Source organism: Zalophus californianus, chromosome 12 (genome assembly GCF_009762305.2).
Source record: "Zalophus californianus isolate mZalCal1 chromosome 12, mZalCal1.pri.v2, whole genome shotgun sequence".
In the NCBI taxonomy this organism is placed as follows: Eukaryota; Metazoa; Chordata; class Mammalia; order Carnivora; family Otariidae; genus Zalophus; species Zalophus californianus.
This window is the reverse complement of record NC_045606.1, coordinates 35206447-35226222: the sequence shown is the minus strand read 5'-3', so window position 1 is coordinate 35226222 and position 19776 is coordinate 35206447. Positions and strand designations below refer to the sequence as shown.

Here is a 19776-nt window from a genome sequence, read left to right as displayed (position 1 = left end):
CGTAAAGGTGGGGGAGGGCAAAGGAATCTAAGAACATGTGCAAAATCCATACGATTAATGATTGAAATATAAAACAGACATTGTGAACCTGCTAGGTACAAAGCACTGACAAATGCTCATGGAGGAGAATTAATAGAAAATGAATTTCCCTCTGGCACAGAATTATATTTTTGGCCTTTTTAAGGTTCAGAACAGCTTGGACCTGTTAACAAAGCGGCAATGAGAACCACCAAGGATGGTCATGCAGGTTACACCCTGTCCAAATGTTCTTGGGTGAGATGAGAATGGAATCCAGCCTCTGGTCTCTCACCAAGTGGCTGCCATCTTGAAACTCTCGCAAAGATACCAAAATGTACTAAAAGCAGCCCTGACATGGAGGCCTGAGTAAAAACACTGTCCACGTTCTCCCTGTTCCAAATTAGAGTGGGCACTGTCAGGAAAATATGAATTTAAAATAAGAGGCTTAATTCCTCTTGTTGAAAATAAGGGAAGAGATTTCTCTCCCTTCCCTGTCAGAATATTTACCTTAGAATACTTATATACATATAAGTATTTTCTCAGTCTCTTTGCAGTGTTTCTTTTTAGAAACTCAATGAGCCTTGTGTCAGCTTTATGACCCAGGAATGTCTTTCTCAAGAACCTGGGAGCTACCTCTGAAATGTAAGCCTCAGGAGAGAATACCACTCTCCCCCAGTTTCTGTAGGAGTCTAGGCACCTAACTTTAATGCTCCAAGTTGTAAAAGTAAGTACATTCTGTCACAAATATATGAGTTTGCTGCCACCCACCCTGGATCAAGTCAGTTAGCTCACACAGACGGTCACCCTAATTACCAGGTCAAGTTAGGATGAACTGCACATGACTACCGGTGCTCTCAAGTTCTCTGAGTTGAGGAATAGTTACTGCTTATCTTGAGAACATGTATGTGATGGCTTGTATCTGTTTGACTATATAAAAGGGTGAGACTTCTTTCTATCCTTGCAGTTTCTTAGCTAACTGTGTGTGATGAACATCCCATTCTGGTTTAATGCTCAGTCAATAATAAGTGTTTTCTCAACTCTGGGTTGAGAGATTTTGTCTTTTCTTTTTTTATTTATTTAAGTAATCTCTACACCCAACGTGGGGCTCAAACTCATGACCCTGAGATCAAGAGTTGCACGCTCCTCTGACTGAGCCAGCCAGGCACCTGTTTGTGTTTTTTTTTTTTCTTTTCCATTTTTTTAAAATTTAAAATCAATTAATTAACATACAGTATGTTATTAGTTTCAGGGGTAGAATTTAGTTCATCAGTTGAATAAAACAGTTGCATATAACACCCAGTGCCTATTACATCATGTGCCCATCACCCAGTTACCCCAACCCCTACTCCCCTCCCCTCCAGCAACCCTCAGTTTTTTTCCCTATAGTTAAGAGTCTCTTACGGTTTGTTTCCCTCTCTGATTTCATCTTTTATTTTTCCTTCCCTTCCCCTATGTTCATCTGCTGTTTCTTAAATTCCACATATGAGTGAAATCATCTATTTGTCTTTCTCTCACTTATTTTGCTTAGCATAATACCCTCTAGTTCCATCCACATCTCATTGTAAATTACCTGTTTTCTTTTTAAATTGCATTTCCCCAACAGCACCTACACCCTTTATTCTAAAGTTATTGTCTTTTTACTCACATCTTCCCTATCTACAGGGAGAAGTATTTAAGGTGCTTTAAGTATTGAAGGTGCTTTTGTTGTAAACCTCTCCCTTCTGCCCGGCTTCTGCTAAGCAGGTGGAAAATGGAAGTTAGAGTAATTCAAAATAATGATGATGTTACAAGAAGTTCACGTTATGATTGCAAGTCTTCTGCTTGTGGCTCAATAATTAGCTCCCGCCAGTCTGTCATGTTGAATAAGAAATATTGGTTAGTGAGGACGCCTGGGTGGCTCAGTCGGTTGAGTGTCTGCCTTCGGCTTGGGTCATAATCCCAGGGCCGTGGGATCGAGTCCTGCATCGGGCTCCCTACTCAGCGGGGAGCCTGCTTCTCCCTCTGCCTGCCTCTCCCTCTGCTTGTGCTCTCTCTCTCTCTCTCTGTCTCAGAGAAAGATAAAATCTTTAAAAAAAAAAAAGAAATATTGGTTAGAGGTTCCCACTTCTCTAACAGAGACAGATGGCAGTGGTGGGGATGGGGGAGAGGGAAGAAGGAAGAAAGGGAGAGGAACCATGTAAGTTCAGCCATACGCAGAGATATTTCAGAAACAAAATTTAAATTTTTAAGTTGTTCTAGATTCTTTGGAACCTAGTACTATAACTGAAGTCAGGGCGTTCACTGCTTGGGGTGCATTAAATTGAACAGAACCCTAGAAAGTGTTGAAAGTAGAGTTTTTATTATTTGTCACAAGTAAGGAGAAGAGAAGGTAGCTCCCAAAGCACTGTCTCCCGTGGGGTTAGTTCAGGAGGCTTTTACTCAGTGTGCTAGGGAACCAGGGACAGGGAGCTTCGGGCATTAAGGAACTTACACATATTTGGCTACTTAGGCACTTACCATGTGAGCGTGCTAGTGCATACATTGTATGTGAACAAGGAGATCTTAGTAGTATAATGAGCTAAAGGTAACTTTAGGGCAACTCAGGGGGGCTTCTGCACAGGTCCTCAGCTCCCATATGGCTCCAGCTGGCTCAGGCAAGAGGGTCTCCCGTGGACTGTCTCCTCAGTGGGAGCTGCTTGTTCTGCAAAACAGACACACTTTCCCTGCTTTCCTCCCTCCTGCTCCTCCTTTCTGCTCACAGCTTGCAGTCCCTGATCCCAGGAACTTCCCTTTGTGTTTTTGCTAATAGTATCTCTAACAATAGCACTTTCCCAATCTCTTTTGGACCCTACCTATGGAAGTTCTGCAGTGACATTGCAGTGACATTTCCATGACATTTACTTAACTTCTTCAGGCCTTGGTTTCCATCTCTGTAAAATAAGGGAGTTAGATTAGATGGTCTCTAAATCCATGAATCTCTGAAAAACTGTTTTCGTTCTATGGATCATGAGCTACTAACACCTATGAGAATTTGCACTTGTTGAAAAAGCTAGATTTGTTAGCAAAATTAAGTCATATTTATCTAGCAAGTTTCAGCTTGCAAAACTGGATGTGAGCTCTTTGGGTGCTCATCCATTGTGTTATTCTGATGCTCAGGGCATCAAAATATTGGGATGGTTCCATGGCTAAACCCCTGTGCCCATGGCCCTGCTTCAGGGTTCTCTAGCTTGCTAAGAAAGAGGATGCCTTGCTGCAGCCATTTCTCCCACTGTCTTTCCATGGCCTACCCTCTTCTTACCAAATCCCCTGCCACCTGAAGCATGCAGCAGTCACAGGGGTTTGCTGTTAATTCTGGATTCCTGAGGCCTTTCCTAGATTTATAATCCAGGACACAAGGACAGGGAAGCACTATTTCTATACCTGGGATATTTGTGCTGGAGGATCAGAACTGAGAAAGGGAGTCTTGGCTGTGGTGGGCCTGAGTGAGACATGACCTCATAGAATTGAGGCTGGCCTAGAGGCCAGGGACCAAGAACAACATGGCTGCCTCCCCAACAGAAGTAGCTGGGTTGAGAGTTCTGTTACTATACTGCCTCTCTCTGAACTCTCACATCCAGATTTCCAGTTACCTAATGGATACTGAAATCCAGGAAATGCCTCAAAGCCCTTGTATTACAAAACAAGACACAACTCCTCAGTTACTTCTACCTGGAAAGCTACTACTGTTACTTGTTATCTATCACAAAATAATACTTAGGCCTTCCTTAATTCATCTTTCTCCCTCATTCTTCACTTCCGACTAGTTATTAAATTCTATTGACTTTATCTCCTACATACCTATTTTTTATTGTGGTAAAATAGACATTATGTAAAATTTAGCTTTAGCCATTTAAAAATGTACAAATCAATACTATTAAGTATATTCACAATGTTGTGCAACCAATCACTATCCATTTCTAGAGCTTTTTCATCATCCCAAACAGAAACTCTGTACCTATAACATTCCCCTTTCCCCCAGCCCTTTTCTGTCTCAGTGAATTTGCCTATTCCGGGTATATCACTCAAGTGGTAGTGTACAATGTTTGTCCTTCTGTGTTTGGCTTATTTCACTTACCATAATGTTTTCAAGGTTCATGCTTGTTATAGCGAGTATCAGAATTTCATGCCCTTTTATGGCTGAATAATATTCCACTGTATGAATGAATATACCACATTTTGAGTATCCATTCATCTGCCAATGGACACTTGGGTTGTTTTCATGTGTCTTATTTCAGGATAGAATAACGAAATACTATGCACTGGGTGGCTTAAACATTTCTTACAGTTCTGGAGGCTAGGAAGTCCTAGATCAAGGTGCTGGCAGAATCAAGGTGGAAAGAGAGAGAGAGAGAGAGAGAAAGGCTCTCGTCTTTCTTCCTCTTTTTTTTTTTTTAATATTTTATTTATTTATTTGAGAGAAAGAGAGAGCACAGGGAGAGGGAGAGGGAGAAGCAGACTCCCCACTGAGCAGGGAGCCCGATGCGGGGCTCAATCCCAGGGCCCTAAGATCCTGACCAGAGCCGAAGGCAGACACCCAACTGACTGAGCCACCCAGGCGCCCCTTCTTCTTCTTCTTATAAAGACACTAATCCCATCACGGGGGCTCCACCCTCATGATCTCATCCAACTCTTAATTCCCAAAGCCCAAACCTTCTAATGTAATCACAGTGGGGGTTAGGGCTTCAACATAAACATATTGGGGGCACACAAACATTCAGCTCGTAACACCATCTTTTGGCCTAGATATCCATTCTAAAATAGCATTTTTTCCTGATTATATAAGTAGTAGATGTAAGTAATACAAACTACAAAATACAAAAAAATGAAAGTATAGATAAGAATACAAAGTTCACTATTTATTCTAAATGTCAATTGTTGACATTTTATTTCCACCCTTATTTATATGTTTATACGCATGTAGGTGTTTTACAGAATCAGAACCATTGTTCATGTAGTTCTATATTTTTTACACTGAGCATTTTTTAAAAGATTTTTTTTTTAATTTATTCATTTGAGAGAGAGAGAAAGCGAGCGAGAGCACGAGCAGGGAGGAGCAGTAGAGGGGGAGGGAGAAGCAGACTGCCGGCTGAGCAGGGAGCCCAACTCGGGGCTCGATTCCAGGACCCTGGGGATCATGACCTGAGCTTAAAGCAGACGCCCAGCCGACTGAGCCACACGGGCACCCCTACAGTGAGCGTTTTCATAAGCATTTTTCATTGCATAAAATTCCATTACAAACATATCAGAATTTGGATCTTCAGCACTATTTTAAACAATACCAGAAACAACCTCTTTTTACACACATTTTTGTCTACATTTCATATCTCCTTAACATGGATTCCTAGAGTAGTCCCTAGAGCTCTGGCCCCTAATGGTCCCTGCCCCTGGAATTCACACCTTTATGTGGTCCCCTCCCACATTGTACCAGGGTTGGTCTGTGTGACCAACAGCATATGGCAGAAGTGATGGCCTGTCACTTCCAGATTGTTATAAAAGGATGGTGGCTTCTGTCTCGGGTATGGGTGCTCTCCCCCTCCTTCTCTATCATGGATCATTCACTCTGGTGGAAGCTGTGTTGTGAGCAAAGCTATGGAGAGGTCAGCATTGTGGAAAACTGAAGCCTCCTGCCAACAGCCACATGAGTGAGCTATTTCTCCTCCTTTGTTTTGGTTTGGTTTTTATTTTGTATACATATTTTTCTGACAGATAGAAATTTAAAATTTTATGTAGTGCCTGGCTGGCTCAGTCTATAGAGCACGTGACTCTTGATCTCAGGGTTTTGAGTTTAAGCCCCACGTTCGGCATCGAGCTTACTTAAAAAAAACAAAACAAAAAACAAACTTTAAAGATGCCTACTGATTAAAAAGAAAGAAAGAAAAAGACAAGGAGGATAACCAAATTCCTTAAGAAAAAAAATGAAAAAACCCATTATGCAATGGGGCGACTGGAGCATGTGACTCTTGATCTCAGAGTCATGAGTTCAAGCCCCACGTTGGGCAGACACTTTACTTTAAAAAATTTTTTAAAAATAGGGATGCCTGAGTGGCTCAGTGGGTTGAGTGTCCAACTCTTCGTTTCAGCTCAGGTCGTGATCTTAGGGTCTTGGGATCACCCCTGAGTCAGGCTCCATGGTCAGCACAGAGTCTGCTTGAGATTCTCTCCCTCACCCTCTCCCTCTGCCCTTCCCCCTGCTCACGCTCTCTCTTTCTCAAATAAATAAATCTTAAAAATAAAACATTAAATAAAAAATAAAAATCTTGTAATTCAGTTTGTCCAGCTTTCCCTATGTGACCTCCTCATTCCCTTTATTTATTTTTAAAGATTGTATTTATTTGACAGAGAGAGAGCACAAGTAGGCAGAGCAGCAGGCAGAGGGAGAGAGAAGCAGGCTCCCCGCCGAGCAGGGAGCCCGATGCAGGGCTCGATCCTAGGACCCTGGGATCACGACCTGAGCCGAAGGCAGACGCTTAACCCACGGAGCCACCCAGGCGCCCCCTCCTCATTACCTTTAAATTTAAAACATTTATCAAAGTAGTACGCATAGTAAAAAAAAAAAAAAAAAAAAAAAGCCAAGTAATTTTAAATAGCTTATGATGAAAAACAGTGGTTCCTGGCTTTATCCTTCAGAGTCTCAGTAACTGTATCAGTCAGGATTTGATCAGAAAAGCAGAACCAGGGGCGCCTGGGTGGCTCAGTCGTTAAGCGTCTGCCTTCAGCTCAGGTCATGATCCCAGGGTCTGGGATCGAGCCCCGCCTCAGGCTCCCTGCTCAGCAGGAAGCCTGCTTCTCCCTCTCCCACTCCCCCTGCTTGTGTTCCCTCTCTCGCTGTGTCTCTCTCTGTCAAATAAATAAATAAAATCTTTAAAAAAAAAAAAAAAAAAGAAAAGAAAAGCAGAACCACTGAGGATGAGCTAAAGGATCCACGCTAGAGATTTTACCTTACACAGCTGTGGGAGCCTGTTGAACCGTCTGTGCAAGGCTCTCGCTTCTGTGTCCTGCATCGGGGCCAGTAGGGCAGGCGGGCTGGAACAGAAGATGGACTTGAGGTGGAGAGGAAGGACAAACTTAAACCTGCATCAGCCAAGAACCTGAATGGTTAGGAATAAATTTTCCAGATACTCATGTCAAGATTTGTGTACGGGAACTATTTAAAGCTCATCCTAAAAACTTCCTGTCAAAATAATCTTAAAAATATTAATCTAATAACAATCTGAAATTATCCTTGACTGCAGAGAATTTGAAATTTAAGCCAAAGTTAGTATGAGCTAGTATTAACTACTAGTTAACTAAATATTAACTAAAGGGCGCCTGGGTGGCTCAGTTGGTTAAGCGACTGCCTTCGGCTCAGGTCATGATCCTGGAGTCCCGGGATCGAGTCCCGGGATCGAGTCCCGCATCGGGCTCCCTGCTCAGTGGGGAGTCTGCTTCTCCCTCTGACCCTCCCCCCTCTCATGCTCTATCTCATTCTCTCTCAAATAAATAAATGAAATCTTAAAAAAATATTAAAATATCAACAGGCATTTATTTTAGTGAACAGCAACTAACTTGGACTCTGCACTAAGCACCTCCCATAAGTGAGGACCCAAGGTAGGTGCTGTGGGAATTATAAAAATGAGTATATAAAACACACTATCTCTGGGATGCCAGGGTGGCTCAGTTGGTTAAACTTCTGCTTTCGGCTCAGGTCATGATCCTAGAGTCCTGGGATCGAGTCCTGCATTGGGCTCCCTGCTCAACCCTGCTTCTCCCCCTGCTTGTGCTCTCTCTGACAAATAAATAAAATCTTAAAAACAAAACCAAAAAAATCTGTCCTCCAGGAAGCACAGGGGTGGGAGTAGGGGTAATAGAAGCAGCAACTTAAATGCAACAATAGAATAGGATATTGATTGATTTCAAGGATCCATGGAAATCTGGAAAGGTCTCACAGAGAGAGAGAATTCAAGGGCCTTAAGAAAGGTCTGTGGGGTGGAGTTGAGGGGAACATGAACAAGGACTTGGCCAGGAAAATGAGGAGGGCGTCAGGGGAGACATTTCAGTGGTGGGTAGAAGGAGACAAGGCTGGGAATATAGACTGGGGCCATATCAGGGTAGGCCCTCGATAACAGGAGAAAAGGAATGAATTTACCTGATAGGCAGTGGGAGCCATTGGTATTTGTTGAGGAAGAAAGTGAAAATTTAATCTTTATTTAAAAAAATATTATACACATACCAATTTATAAACACATGGTAAGTATATATACTGTTTTCTTTCTTTTTTTAAAAGACTTTATTTATTTGACAGAGAGAGACACAGCGAGAGAGGGAACACAAGCAGGGGGAGTGGCAGAGGGAAAAGCAGGCTTCCCGCGGAGCAGGGAGCCCAATGCGGGGCTGGATCCCAGGACCCCGGGATCACGACCTGAGCCGAAGGCAGATGCCTAAGGACTGAGCCACCCAGGCGCCCCTGTATCCTCATTTTAAATAAGTATCATACGTTATTTCTTTTAGCAATTGGCCACTCTTTGAAATTTTCCTAAAATCAATTATATATTGATCAATCTATTGCTCCAAATTATGAGAACACTGGTGTTTTCTGTTTATACCATTTTTAGGTAGAAAGCCCCACATTTAATTGTTAAATGAAATAAACCCAAAGTAAATACAATGTAAAAAACACATTTTAATCCAAAAGTTTGAATACTGGCACTTAGCTATTTACAATGGTATTTACAATCAATTTTACAGTAACATTTGTGGAGAGAACTATGAACACAGAGCTATCTACAGTTGCTTCCTTCTAACATACAAACCATAGCTGTGCAGGAAAATGTTAACAGTTAAAACTGCTACAACTCAAAATCATTATGATTAAATTAGATTCTGACAAATTTTCCTGGGGTTGAAAAATGCTGGTTAAGTCAGGATAGAAGAAGTGCGGGTGTGCAATCCTCACGTCTTCCCATTTCCACATTATTGTTCCCTCCCTTAGCTGGCCTGCACTTGAGTAGAACCTATACCTGAATTCTGACAATTGAGGGCGTCTAAGACTTTATTTTAGGCCTGTAACTACGAGTCTACAGCAGATGGTTTAACTCTAAGTAGAACTGTTTTTTGATATTAATGCATATAAGTCACTTTTATGACTGCCCAGTGGTTGTTTTAATGGTAGTCAAGAAACTACCAAGGGGGATGCCTGAACACGACGTGATTCCTGTGTGCGCTTCATGAAGCTGTCTGCTCTGTAAAATTTTATGGTTTGATTGGGAGCCTCACCTTGAGTGAGAAGGGAGATGAAAACAATGACAATCAACAAAATAATTCTGAATCTGTTTGCTACAGAACGAAGTTTGAAAAAGCTCAGGCTAATAGAATCATCCACCAATCACTTTCCTTAAGGTTAAACAGTCTATCTAGCATTTTCTAGATGAAGAAATAAAGCTTGTGTAACTTTGTGATAGACACAGTTGGTCATAGCTACATTTTATTTGATTAAGCCCTTGGTCAGAAATCCAAACCTTAATTAATATTTTGTTCTAGCAGAAAAATACAATCCATTGATTGTAATGAGTTTCTAGAAATAAATCATGGAGAAAAAAATAGATACTACCTGTTCCTACTGGTCTCCTTGGAAATTGCAGCCTTTGCCTGGGAAGATACATATATAGAATATATTTAATTTCAAAATATATTTAATTCCTTGCTATCCCTTTTAGATTTCCAAGTGACTAGTAATAAACAAGCTAATGATTACTGGGTAGTTAGGGAAAAATTTCTAGTTCACCTTTCCATCTAAGAATTTCATGAAAGAAACATGCAGCATGTCTTAGAGGAGTATGAATACAAGATGACTGGAAATGAGTTTCACTTTCTAAACTACAAATGGTTGGCAACTGTTTCCTTAATAGTGATTGCAGGAGTAGGTCCAACATGAGTCCATATGTAGCCCTTCTCTGGTCTGGTCGGAACTGTGGGAAATGGCGACGAACGTGACTTGAAATATTCAGAAGGTGCGTGACACACAAATTCCAAGTATTCCATTTTCCTTGGAAGATCCTCCTCTGGTCCTAAAAAGCAGTTGATGGAAAGATCAAACACATTTTTGAACATATATATCATTTTCATAAAAGATTAAAATTCCTAGATGCTAGGAGAAACCACTCTGGTGGTGCCCTGACATTAGTCCTTGATACCTGTATTATTCTGAAGTCCCTCTCCGTCATTTCCTTCTACTTTAGCTGTTTAACTCCCCAAAACAGTGGTTCAATATAGAAAGGATTCTAAAAACAGTAGTAGTATACAGTGTTTGTGATATGCCCACACTGCTCTAAGTACTGCATATACACCGATGCTTTGAATCCTCAAAACTATGCTCTGAGGAAGGCACTGTTATTCTTCCTGGTTGTTGTGTGAGGAAAACGAGACAAGAGAGATGAAGGAACTTGTCCAGAGCCACACAGCTAGTGGGTGCTGGGCTAGGAACCCAGATCGTCTGGCTCCAGAGTGTGAGGGGGAGGGGGAGGGTGAGGGTGAGGGTGAGGGGGGGGGGGGGAGGGTGAGGAGGAGGAGGAGGAGGAGGAGGAGGAGGAGGAGGAGGAGGAGGAGGAGGAGAGGAGGAGGAGGAGGAGGAGGAGGAGGAGGAGGAGGGGGGGAGGGGGGGAGGGGGGAGGAGGAGGAGGAGGAGGAGGAGGAGGAGGAGGGGGGGGGGGGGGGGGGGAGGAGGAGGAGGAGGAGGAGGAGGAGGAGGAGGCGGCGGCTCAGGAGAGATTGTTCACATTGCCGCCTCTGCCGGGAATCCCGTCCTACAGTCACGTAGGTAAAAACCCACTCTTCTATGCACCTACAGGCGGAAGACTAAAGCTGATCAGAGGTGACAAGAGCAGCAGTATGTTACCTGCCCCTGAGTTCCCTCCGGAAAAAACAAAACAAAACAAAACTTTTGTATGCAAAAGTAACGCCTGCTCATTGCAGAAAGGTTGAAAATATGGGGTGACTTCCAAACCCTGAGCACTTTTAAAATTGTATGACTCAGCAACTTCTTCCTGTGAGTCTACATCAAGAAACATTCATACCACTTCTGTAGACTTGAAATGAGTAAGAGCACACTGGCCGCCATTTCAACTATACATGACGATATGTTATAAAAGGTCTAGGATGAGGTGTGTGACATGTAGAGGGACACATAGTGAAAATTTGTCAGATTCTAGAAATAATGGGGACAGTTCCTTTTAAAATTATTTTTAACTAGATTATTATAAGTAAATATGCCTAAATAAGCCTAATGCCTGATCAATACGTTCTTTTAATATAGAGTTTAACCCTGGGTCCCTCAGAAAAATCTTATCCACATCACTTTTTAGTACGTATATACTGCCCTAACTCAAAATAACTGAAAGCCCTCAAACCCCAACTGTATAAAATGTCTTTCATATTTTCTATAAAGCTCTTTACTTTTTAATATTTAATGATGCTTATGTCTCTTTGTTATGGACTGAATTATATTCCCCCCACTCTATATGTTGAGGCCCTAAGCCTCAATGTGATGGTATTTACAGATAGGGCCTTTAGGGAGGTTAATTCAGGTCATAGGCTGGAGCCCTAATTTGATAGGACTGATGTTCTTCTAGGGAGAGGAAGAGACACTAGGAGTGTGCACAAAGAGAGGAAAGGCCACATGAAGACTCAGCAAGAAGGTGGCTGCCTACTGCAGAGCACTCTTCTGCCAGGAAGAGTGCTCTCATCAGAAAGTGACCCTGACAGCACCTTGATCTTCAACTTCCCGCCTCCAGAACTATGAGAAAATAGGTTTTGTGTTTATGCCACTCAGCCCGTGGTATTTTGTTACGACAGCCCGAGCAGACTAACACCTTCTTTTATGTAATAGCGGAGAATTACCTGAGTTCAAGAATCTGCACCACTTGTCAAACTCACCGATGATGTAGGATGCAGGATCAAACTGGTCCCTGGGGCTCGAGAGGGTGGGAATGAGCCACGTCAGGGCAGCGCTTTTCTCACAATACTGGTCCTGGATGAAGCCCCTGATCTGAGCATAGTAGGGCTTTCCATCTTGTTCATCAATCACAGAAACAACATCTCCTATTTGGTAATATACTCCCTGGGGGAAATAGAAGACAATCCCATATTTGAAATAAAAACAGAAAAAAGCACCCCGGCTATGAACTGAAACCTCCCTAACACGAAATAAACAGTTTGCAAAGTGCTCAGTAAAACACCTTTAAGATGGTCCAATGCATCAATGTTTATATGGTTGTGTTATCTGCCCCTGAGAAAAGAAAATTCTTTTCTTTTTTTTTTTAGAGAGAGAGAAAGCTCAAGTGGGGGTGGAGGGACAAAGAGAGAGGGAGAATCTTTTTTTTTTTTTAAGATTTATTTATTCTATTTATTTTTAAAGATTTTATTTATTTGACAGAGAGAGATAGCAAAAGAGGGAATACAAGCAGGGGGAGTGGGAGAGGGAGAAGCAGGCTTCCCTGCTGAGCAGGAAAGCCTGCTGCGGGGCTCGATCCCAGGACCCCGGGATCATGACCTGAGCCGAAGACAGACGCTTAACGGCTGAGCCACCCAGGTGCACAGTGAGATTTATTTATTTGAGAGAGAGAGAGAAAGATAGCGTGTGTGCTCTCGTGTGGACTGGGAGGGGCAGAAGGAGAGGGAGAAAGGGTCTTAACCAGACTCCATGCTGAGCACAGAGCCGATGTGGGGCTCAATCTCATGACCCTGAGAACAGGACTTGAGCCGAAAGAAATCAAGTTAGATGCCTAACCAACTGCACCACCCAGGTGCCCCTTTTTGTTTTGTTTTGTTTTGTTTTTTTTGGGAGACAGAGAATCTTAAATAGGCTCCACACGGAGTGGGCTTAATCTCACTACCCTGAGATCATGACCTGAGCTGAGATCAAGAGTGGAATGCTCAACAGACTGAGGCACCCAGGTGCCCCTGATGCCAATTCTAAAGTTGTTCACTCTTGAATAAAAATTATACACACCCCCAAAAATGTGCATCTGGAGAAAACATTTGTTTATAAAAACACTTTGATTTCGTATCAGAACAATGTTATCCCTACAGCCATTGAGCTGTAGAAAGGGGAAGTGACTTTGCTGAAGGCTACTGAAGGCAGAGAATGCAGCTGGGGCTCCTTCACCAGCTCAGGGGTCCGTCTCTGTCCTGTATTGAAAAGCAGTGCTTACCCGAGGAGAATACGCTCTACACTCCTCCCTCCTCGGCCATCCATAAAGAAAATGGACATCACACATTCCAACCCAAAGAAATGAGAGAAACTCTTCTGATCATAACCAGTCTTCAGGATGGGTCCCATGCCATTCACTCTGCTATCCTCCCACAAGACAATTACCTGCGTTTCCAGCATTCACGGCTTCAGGTCTTATCCCTGCTCCACTTCGCAGCCAACTAACTCATCTGTCACGTCCGTGTCGAGCCCTCCCTATGACTCTGCCTCTGCCATCTGTTGCATGTCTCCTTCCCTAGGTCTTCAAAAGGAAATAATTTCTCCCCTGAGCATCCATAATGGCTGATCCAAATCTTTATGGTACTCAGCACTCCCTTAGGTGGGTGTGGTTCCTAGCCGGGGAAAGTGTCCTCGACTTGCAGGAACCAAGTGCGATTTATCACTGCTTCCCTCAAAACAGGGCCTTGGCAGCAGGTAAAGTGCTGGGGTGTGCCCTCAACCATAAAAATAATTCTGAAGAAATACTTCCAGTGAGTGGGCTGTGACAGGAGCTTTTCCTGGTGGACCCTTCATCCATGGGTCTAAGGGCTACAGTTGCATCTGCATCACTACGGACCGGTAGAGTCAATGCGGACCACAATCTGCTACTGGCTAGTTCATATCCATCCTCAGCTGGTCCTCAGAGCCACTACTCAACGTTCTAAGTTATTTGTCATATAAATTCTTTGCACTTACGGTTTGCTTTGTCTACACGTAGCATCATTATTCCCAAATTATAAATGATTCATTTTTTTGTACAAAGAACAGGGCCTTGCTTATCATAGACACTCAAATATATGCTAAATGAATATTAACTCAAAATATATAATAGTGTGAAAATAGAACTGCAAGGCAAAGACAATGTCCTACTGAAAGATTCCAGGGGCACCTGGGTGGCTCAGCTGGTTGAGTGTTGGGACTCTTCTTTCCACTCAGATCATGATTGTGATCATGGTTATGAGATCGAGCCCCACGTCAGGCTCTGCACTCAGTGGGGAGTCCACTTGAGATTCTCTCTCTCCCTCTGCCCCCCCCCCGCTTGCTCTCGTGCTCTCTTGCTCTCTCAAATAAATGTATAAATCTTAAAAAAAAAAAAAAAAGATGCCAACGGCGAGCAGTACCTGGCACGTGGTTAAGTGATTATTAGCACGTGTTGTGTTGTGCATGTATATACAGAAAGCGCTAACCATGACTAAGGCACTTAATCTAAGGAGTTCCTTCATTTGCAGGGAGGTTTCAGGGCTGCTGGCAGAAAAGAAAGGTCAACTCAATATACTGAAGAACACTGGATCAGGAGTAAGCAGAGCTGTTCATGGGGCTCTTCTGCCACAGGGAGGCCATTCAACCCTTTGGGGTCTTGGGTGCCCACACTCCTGGCCGTCAGACCCAGTGGTTCCCACTCAGCTCCCTCTCGCATGCCTGATCTGGGCTCTAGTTCAGCAGATGGCAATGACCTCTTAAGTCCTCCCGCCCCGGTGCTGCGTGCAGCGGCAGCGGCAGCCTCTGCAATCCTGGGTATCGGCAACATACCTGAATATTTTGTTGCACTTTGTCCTTATTGTCTAACAAACAGGGGTGGCAGACAGCAATAAGAAATACGGTATTTGTGGGGTGACTGGGTGGCTCAGTCTGTTAAGCAGTTAAGCGTCTGACTTCGGCTCAGGTAGTGATCTTGGGGTCTTGGGATAGAGCCCTCCATCGGGCTCCCCGCTGTGTGCCTGTGCACGCACACACTCTCTCTTTCTCAAATAAAGAAATAAAATCTTTCTTTTTTAAAGATTTTATCTATTTGACAGAAAGAGACACAGCGAGAGAGGGAACACAAGGAGGGGGAGTGGCAGAGGGAGAAGCAGGCCCCCCGCTGAGCAGGGAGCCCGACGCGGGGCTCGATCCCAGGACCCAGGGATCATGACCTGAGCCGAAGGCAGACGCTTAACGGCTGAGCCACCCAGGTGCCCCAATAAATAAAATCTTAAAAAAAAAAAATATGATACTTGTAATAACAGGTCCCACACCTGTTCAAAGGCCTTTCGCCTTTTGGTTGAGACATGCCTGGAAATCATTAGTACATTAAATCCTTAGCCAAACCAGTTGCTTCTTTTTTTTTTAAAGTTTATTTATTTAAGCAATCTCTACGCCCAACATGGACTTGAACTCACAACGCCAATGTCAAGAGCTGCATGCTCTACTGACTGAGCCAACCAGGTGCCTCCCAACCAGTTGCTTCCAGACTTAAATCTGTAAACTGTGTGTTCGGCTGTGAGAGTGATACACACATCTGAAAACACGATGATGCCAATTTCTACTATTCATTGAGTGCTTACTCTGCTGAGTGCTTAACAGACATGAGCTCGCCTGAACCACTGAGGTGGCTGCTATTCACAATCCCTATTTTCTAGCAGAGGAAACAAAAGAGAGCTTGGTCTCGGCCCAATCACACAGTCATTTGCCGGTGGGGCCAGGAGCTGAGCTCCGCCATCACACTGCCTCACTCCATGACCTGCTGGCTATAGAATCTTTGACAAGATCAAGCAGTTCTCTGTGCTTCACTGTCCTCATCCATAAAATGGGGATAACAGTAGCACTTCATGGAGTGGACTGAGTGAAGTAAAGCCTGTGTCGTGCTCACCTCAGGGCCTGATGCACAGCAAGCGCATACTAAATTTAGCTACTTTATTTATTACTAACATGCGTGAAATGCTGGAAATACAGGAGTGGTGTTTGCCTGTGTACAGGCTGTTTTAGACTACACAGATTCTGGGCTAACAACAACAAAAAAGGTACACACAGAGTATCATACTTGAGTTTTTCAGTGTTTGGTCCACTTGGGTCAGGTATGAAGCACTAACTCGTGCCACTGCCCCCCAAAAGATAGTTCAGCCCCCAAGACATCAACAGCATGTAATGGCTGCTGCCTGTGCCAGGCCCGCCAGGCTTTGGAGGCTGTTTCTGTGTTGCAACTGCTTTCCTAAGGCTTCTGGTTCAAAAATAACGATATATCATGTCTCCCATCGAAGAAGCAGGTGTCTGTGGGCTTTGGCTCTAGGAAAATGGACTTCCTCACTCTTTTATCAAAACATTTTGGACACTCTCTCACCATCTACTTCTAGTAGATGTTAATCCCCGCCACTGCCCTTATTGCCCTCACTTCTGCTTAAAGGCATTTTAGAATCTCTGTGCCTCCTCTACTCACTAGGTATCAGGTCTACACTCCCTCTACTCATCCAAGTCCCCACTCTGTGCTCCTCCCACAGTGACTGGCAGGGTGACTAGGGTGGCTCACTCTTTCAGGATGCCACACTATACCTTAGAATTTTAAGACACTTAAAATACTTAAAAATACCATGTTTCAATAAGCAACTACCCCTCCTACCTCAGCTCTGGATGAAATGTTTTATACCAGCCACCTACGGGGAAAACTAGCTTAGAGAAGAACAAAAAGCAATCACACATTATATAGAGGGGCAGAGGCCTTTGGACTAACCCAACATTTGGCAGTGTATCTTATGATAGGCCCAAACCTGCCCTTAGTAACCCTACAGATGCTTACCTTGTAGAAGATTGATTCTGCAGTGATTATAGTGGAAACGGACTCAGGAGCTTTGATGGGCTGGGGGAAAAAAAAAAGTAAAAACATTAGCACATTCCGAGTGTGTATGTGTGTGTAGCGTATACAGTCATTTTCCCAGTCATCTACAAGAGTTCTGTAACTTAAGAAACACTAAATCTGTTGCTGGTTGAGCACAATAAAAAGATAAACGATTTTCTGAATGTTGTGGCAAAGCACAGTCTGAGTATTTCTGTGGCTATTTCTGCTACCATCAGCTTACCAACTGCTGAGAACTAACGCACAAGCTGCTGAGATCTACCCCAACCGCTCTCGGAGCTTTATTACATATAACATTCCGGTTATAAACAACATCCTGGCTCTGAAGGCCTGCACACAACAAAAAAAAGGAAGTAATAAAAAAAATGTGTAGGTGAACACAATGTGAAAAAGTGTCTCCTTGAAGACATTTTCCATCTCAACTTAACTATGGAACTAAGCTGGGATACTTGTCATCAGAAGTAATTTTCTAGCAAGGCTGAACTAAGGTTATAGAAACTTCCTTGGAGTGCTTAGGCATTTGCCACCACCCAGCCATTACTGCAAACCCTTCTTAAGCTGTAATACACGCTTATATGCCACAACACAAAAACCAGGCCTCCCCACGTGTCTTGGTACCATCCTTGAAGAGAAGGGTTGCTAAAGAAATAGATACTGAAATAACTGCAGAGCATATTCTACCACACAGAAGAGGAAAACGTGTGTGTAAATGATACAACTATAATCACATGCACATTTACTTAACGTGCCTTCTCAACAGGTGCCTCATTTTAAGAAAACTAAATTATAAAAGTCTTAAATCAATTAGTCAACTATTCTGAATAAGAATCTGCAGGCGGCACAAGAATTTACTACAGGGCCCCTCAGTGTTTCACAAATGAATACACCCAATTTCAGAAATGCCCAGTAAAGGAAGCATTCTTGTTCTAAAAGGAAAGAACACCATACTGAGGTTTAAAAAAGTAGTCTACAACGCACTGTCCACTGTGGATGGCCATTTTCCCCTTGTGTTTACAAAAATACTGAGAATTTACTGCAACAAAAGGTTCTTTCAACTACCCCCAGCACAAGTCTTTCAACCATCTAGTTTCTTACAGCAGAAGGCTTAGCAAAATTTTTGATTCACAATCATCAAACTGATCATCGTGTCAGCAAGATACTTTTTCTGGGGATGTAATAACAAACAAATATGGAAATGAATGAGTTCCAGTATTATTTACTTAGATCTTTAAAGAATAAAAAAAAAAATTTCCCCCCTAATATATCTGGCCATATCAAGAACCATAATCCCACCTCCTCCTTGCATAGAGGGCCCAATCAAATGCATTCAAGGTTTATGTTTCTTTTAGACTCATATTTTATATTTCCCACTGGAAAAAATTAAAAGCTAAAAAAAGAGAAAAAGGATATTATTAACTATAAACAGCAAGCCTCCTGCAACAGAGCTCACTTCCTTTTAAGAAGTGCGGACCACTCCCCAGAATACTGCAGAAAGGCTCGGAAGAGCAAAGTTCAGATGAGAAATGAAGGCACTGACAGGACACACTACACACACAATGCCATTACTGTAAAAGACACTGTCCACAATCATCTTACATTTTTTAATTTAAAAATATGTCTTCTCCCTTTTCCTTTAGTGGAAACTTTCTTTTCAGCAGCTGGAGCAGATTTGTATTTAGTGTTTCTGAGCCGAGCAGACCTCCTGTGAATTTCCTGCTTACTCTGTTACATAAACAATTAAAGAACAAAAAAGATAAAGAAATAAAATTGTAGAAAGATTGCTGTCCCGATACAACCATCTTACAAGGACTTCAGAATATGCACTTTATGCTGACTTTTAAAAAATTAAGTAGAATGTGGCTTTTCTTTTTACCCTGGATAATCACAGGAACTGGGCTAATTAAAACAGGGAGGGCCCTAGACAAGCATCTCTAGAGCCTCCAAAAAGGTGTGAAGTACTTACAATAGGGCATTGGGGTAGGTGTAGGAGTTAAGTCTCGGCCAAGGCAAGAAACTATTCGTTTGCTGTGTTTATAGTGGAGAACATCCCTTAACAACTCAACTCTCCAACCCCGGGGAGCAGGCTGGGTGTGGCACTTCCCTACAATGGAATACTTACGCTGCCATTTAAAGCAATGACATAATCTTACTTTATAACATAATAATAAAATAACCTTTAACAGGGAAAGTAGGTCCAGTAGCATGACCCCGTTTACGTGCGTGTACTGAGATGTCTGGATACTACCGCAAATGTTACTACAATGAGGGGGATTTCTGAAGGGTTTTAAATTGTCTCGCTTCTTTACACTTTCAATTTCTCACAATACCAAAGGTGCTTAGAATGGGCCAAGCCAGTGAAGATCTCATCGTGGGGCGGGAGCGGGAGCGGGCGGCCCTCTCTAGCACGGTCACCGCGATCCGGGAAGGCCCACGCGCGCGCTCCCTCCCCGCCCCACCGGCCTCCGCCCACCCCACGCCCGGTCGGCCTCCGCGGGCGGGAGGCGCCGGAGGAGCTCACCTGCTTGCCGCCCCCGCCCCCCGTTGCTCTGCGGAGGGGCGGCCGAGGTGCTGGCGAAGGTCGCCGCGCCGAAGCCGCCACCGCCGCTGCTGCCCCCCCGTCCCGCCAGCCGCCCCGGAGCCGGCGCCCCCGCCGCCCGCGCCGCCCCGGCCCGTGCAGTGGTGGCAGAGGATCTCGCCCTGCGGGCCCTTCTTCCACATGGAGGACGATGTGGTCTTGCAGACGCTGCAGGTGGGCTTCAGGCCCAGTGGCATCGTGGCGGGCTCGGGCGGCCCCCGCGGGCGCAGCGACACGGGAATGGCGACCGCCGGCCCGGGCCGCCCGCTGGTCGGCCCGCCACTCCCAGCGACAGGAAGAGCGGCGCGGGCGCCGAGCTGTCCACGCAGGAACCCG

General features: G+C 43.9%; 1 protein-coding gene across 1 annotated transcript; it reads right to left on the bottom strand.

Moving 5' to 3' along the window:
* Positions 1-8675: 8675 nt before the first annotated feature.
* Positions 8676-19776, bottom strand: GATAD1 (GATA zinc finger domain containing 1). The gene is given in 7 exon segments (XM_027573167.2): positions 8676-10079; positions 11944-12127; positions 16809-16868; positions 18462-18587; positions 19384-19404; positions 19406-19474; positions 19476-19776. Coding segments are annotated over 7 exon segments (813 nt in total). The 5' UTR covers positions 19638-19776; the 3' UTR covers positions 8676-9888.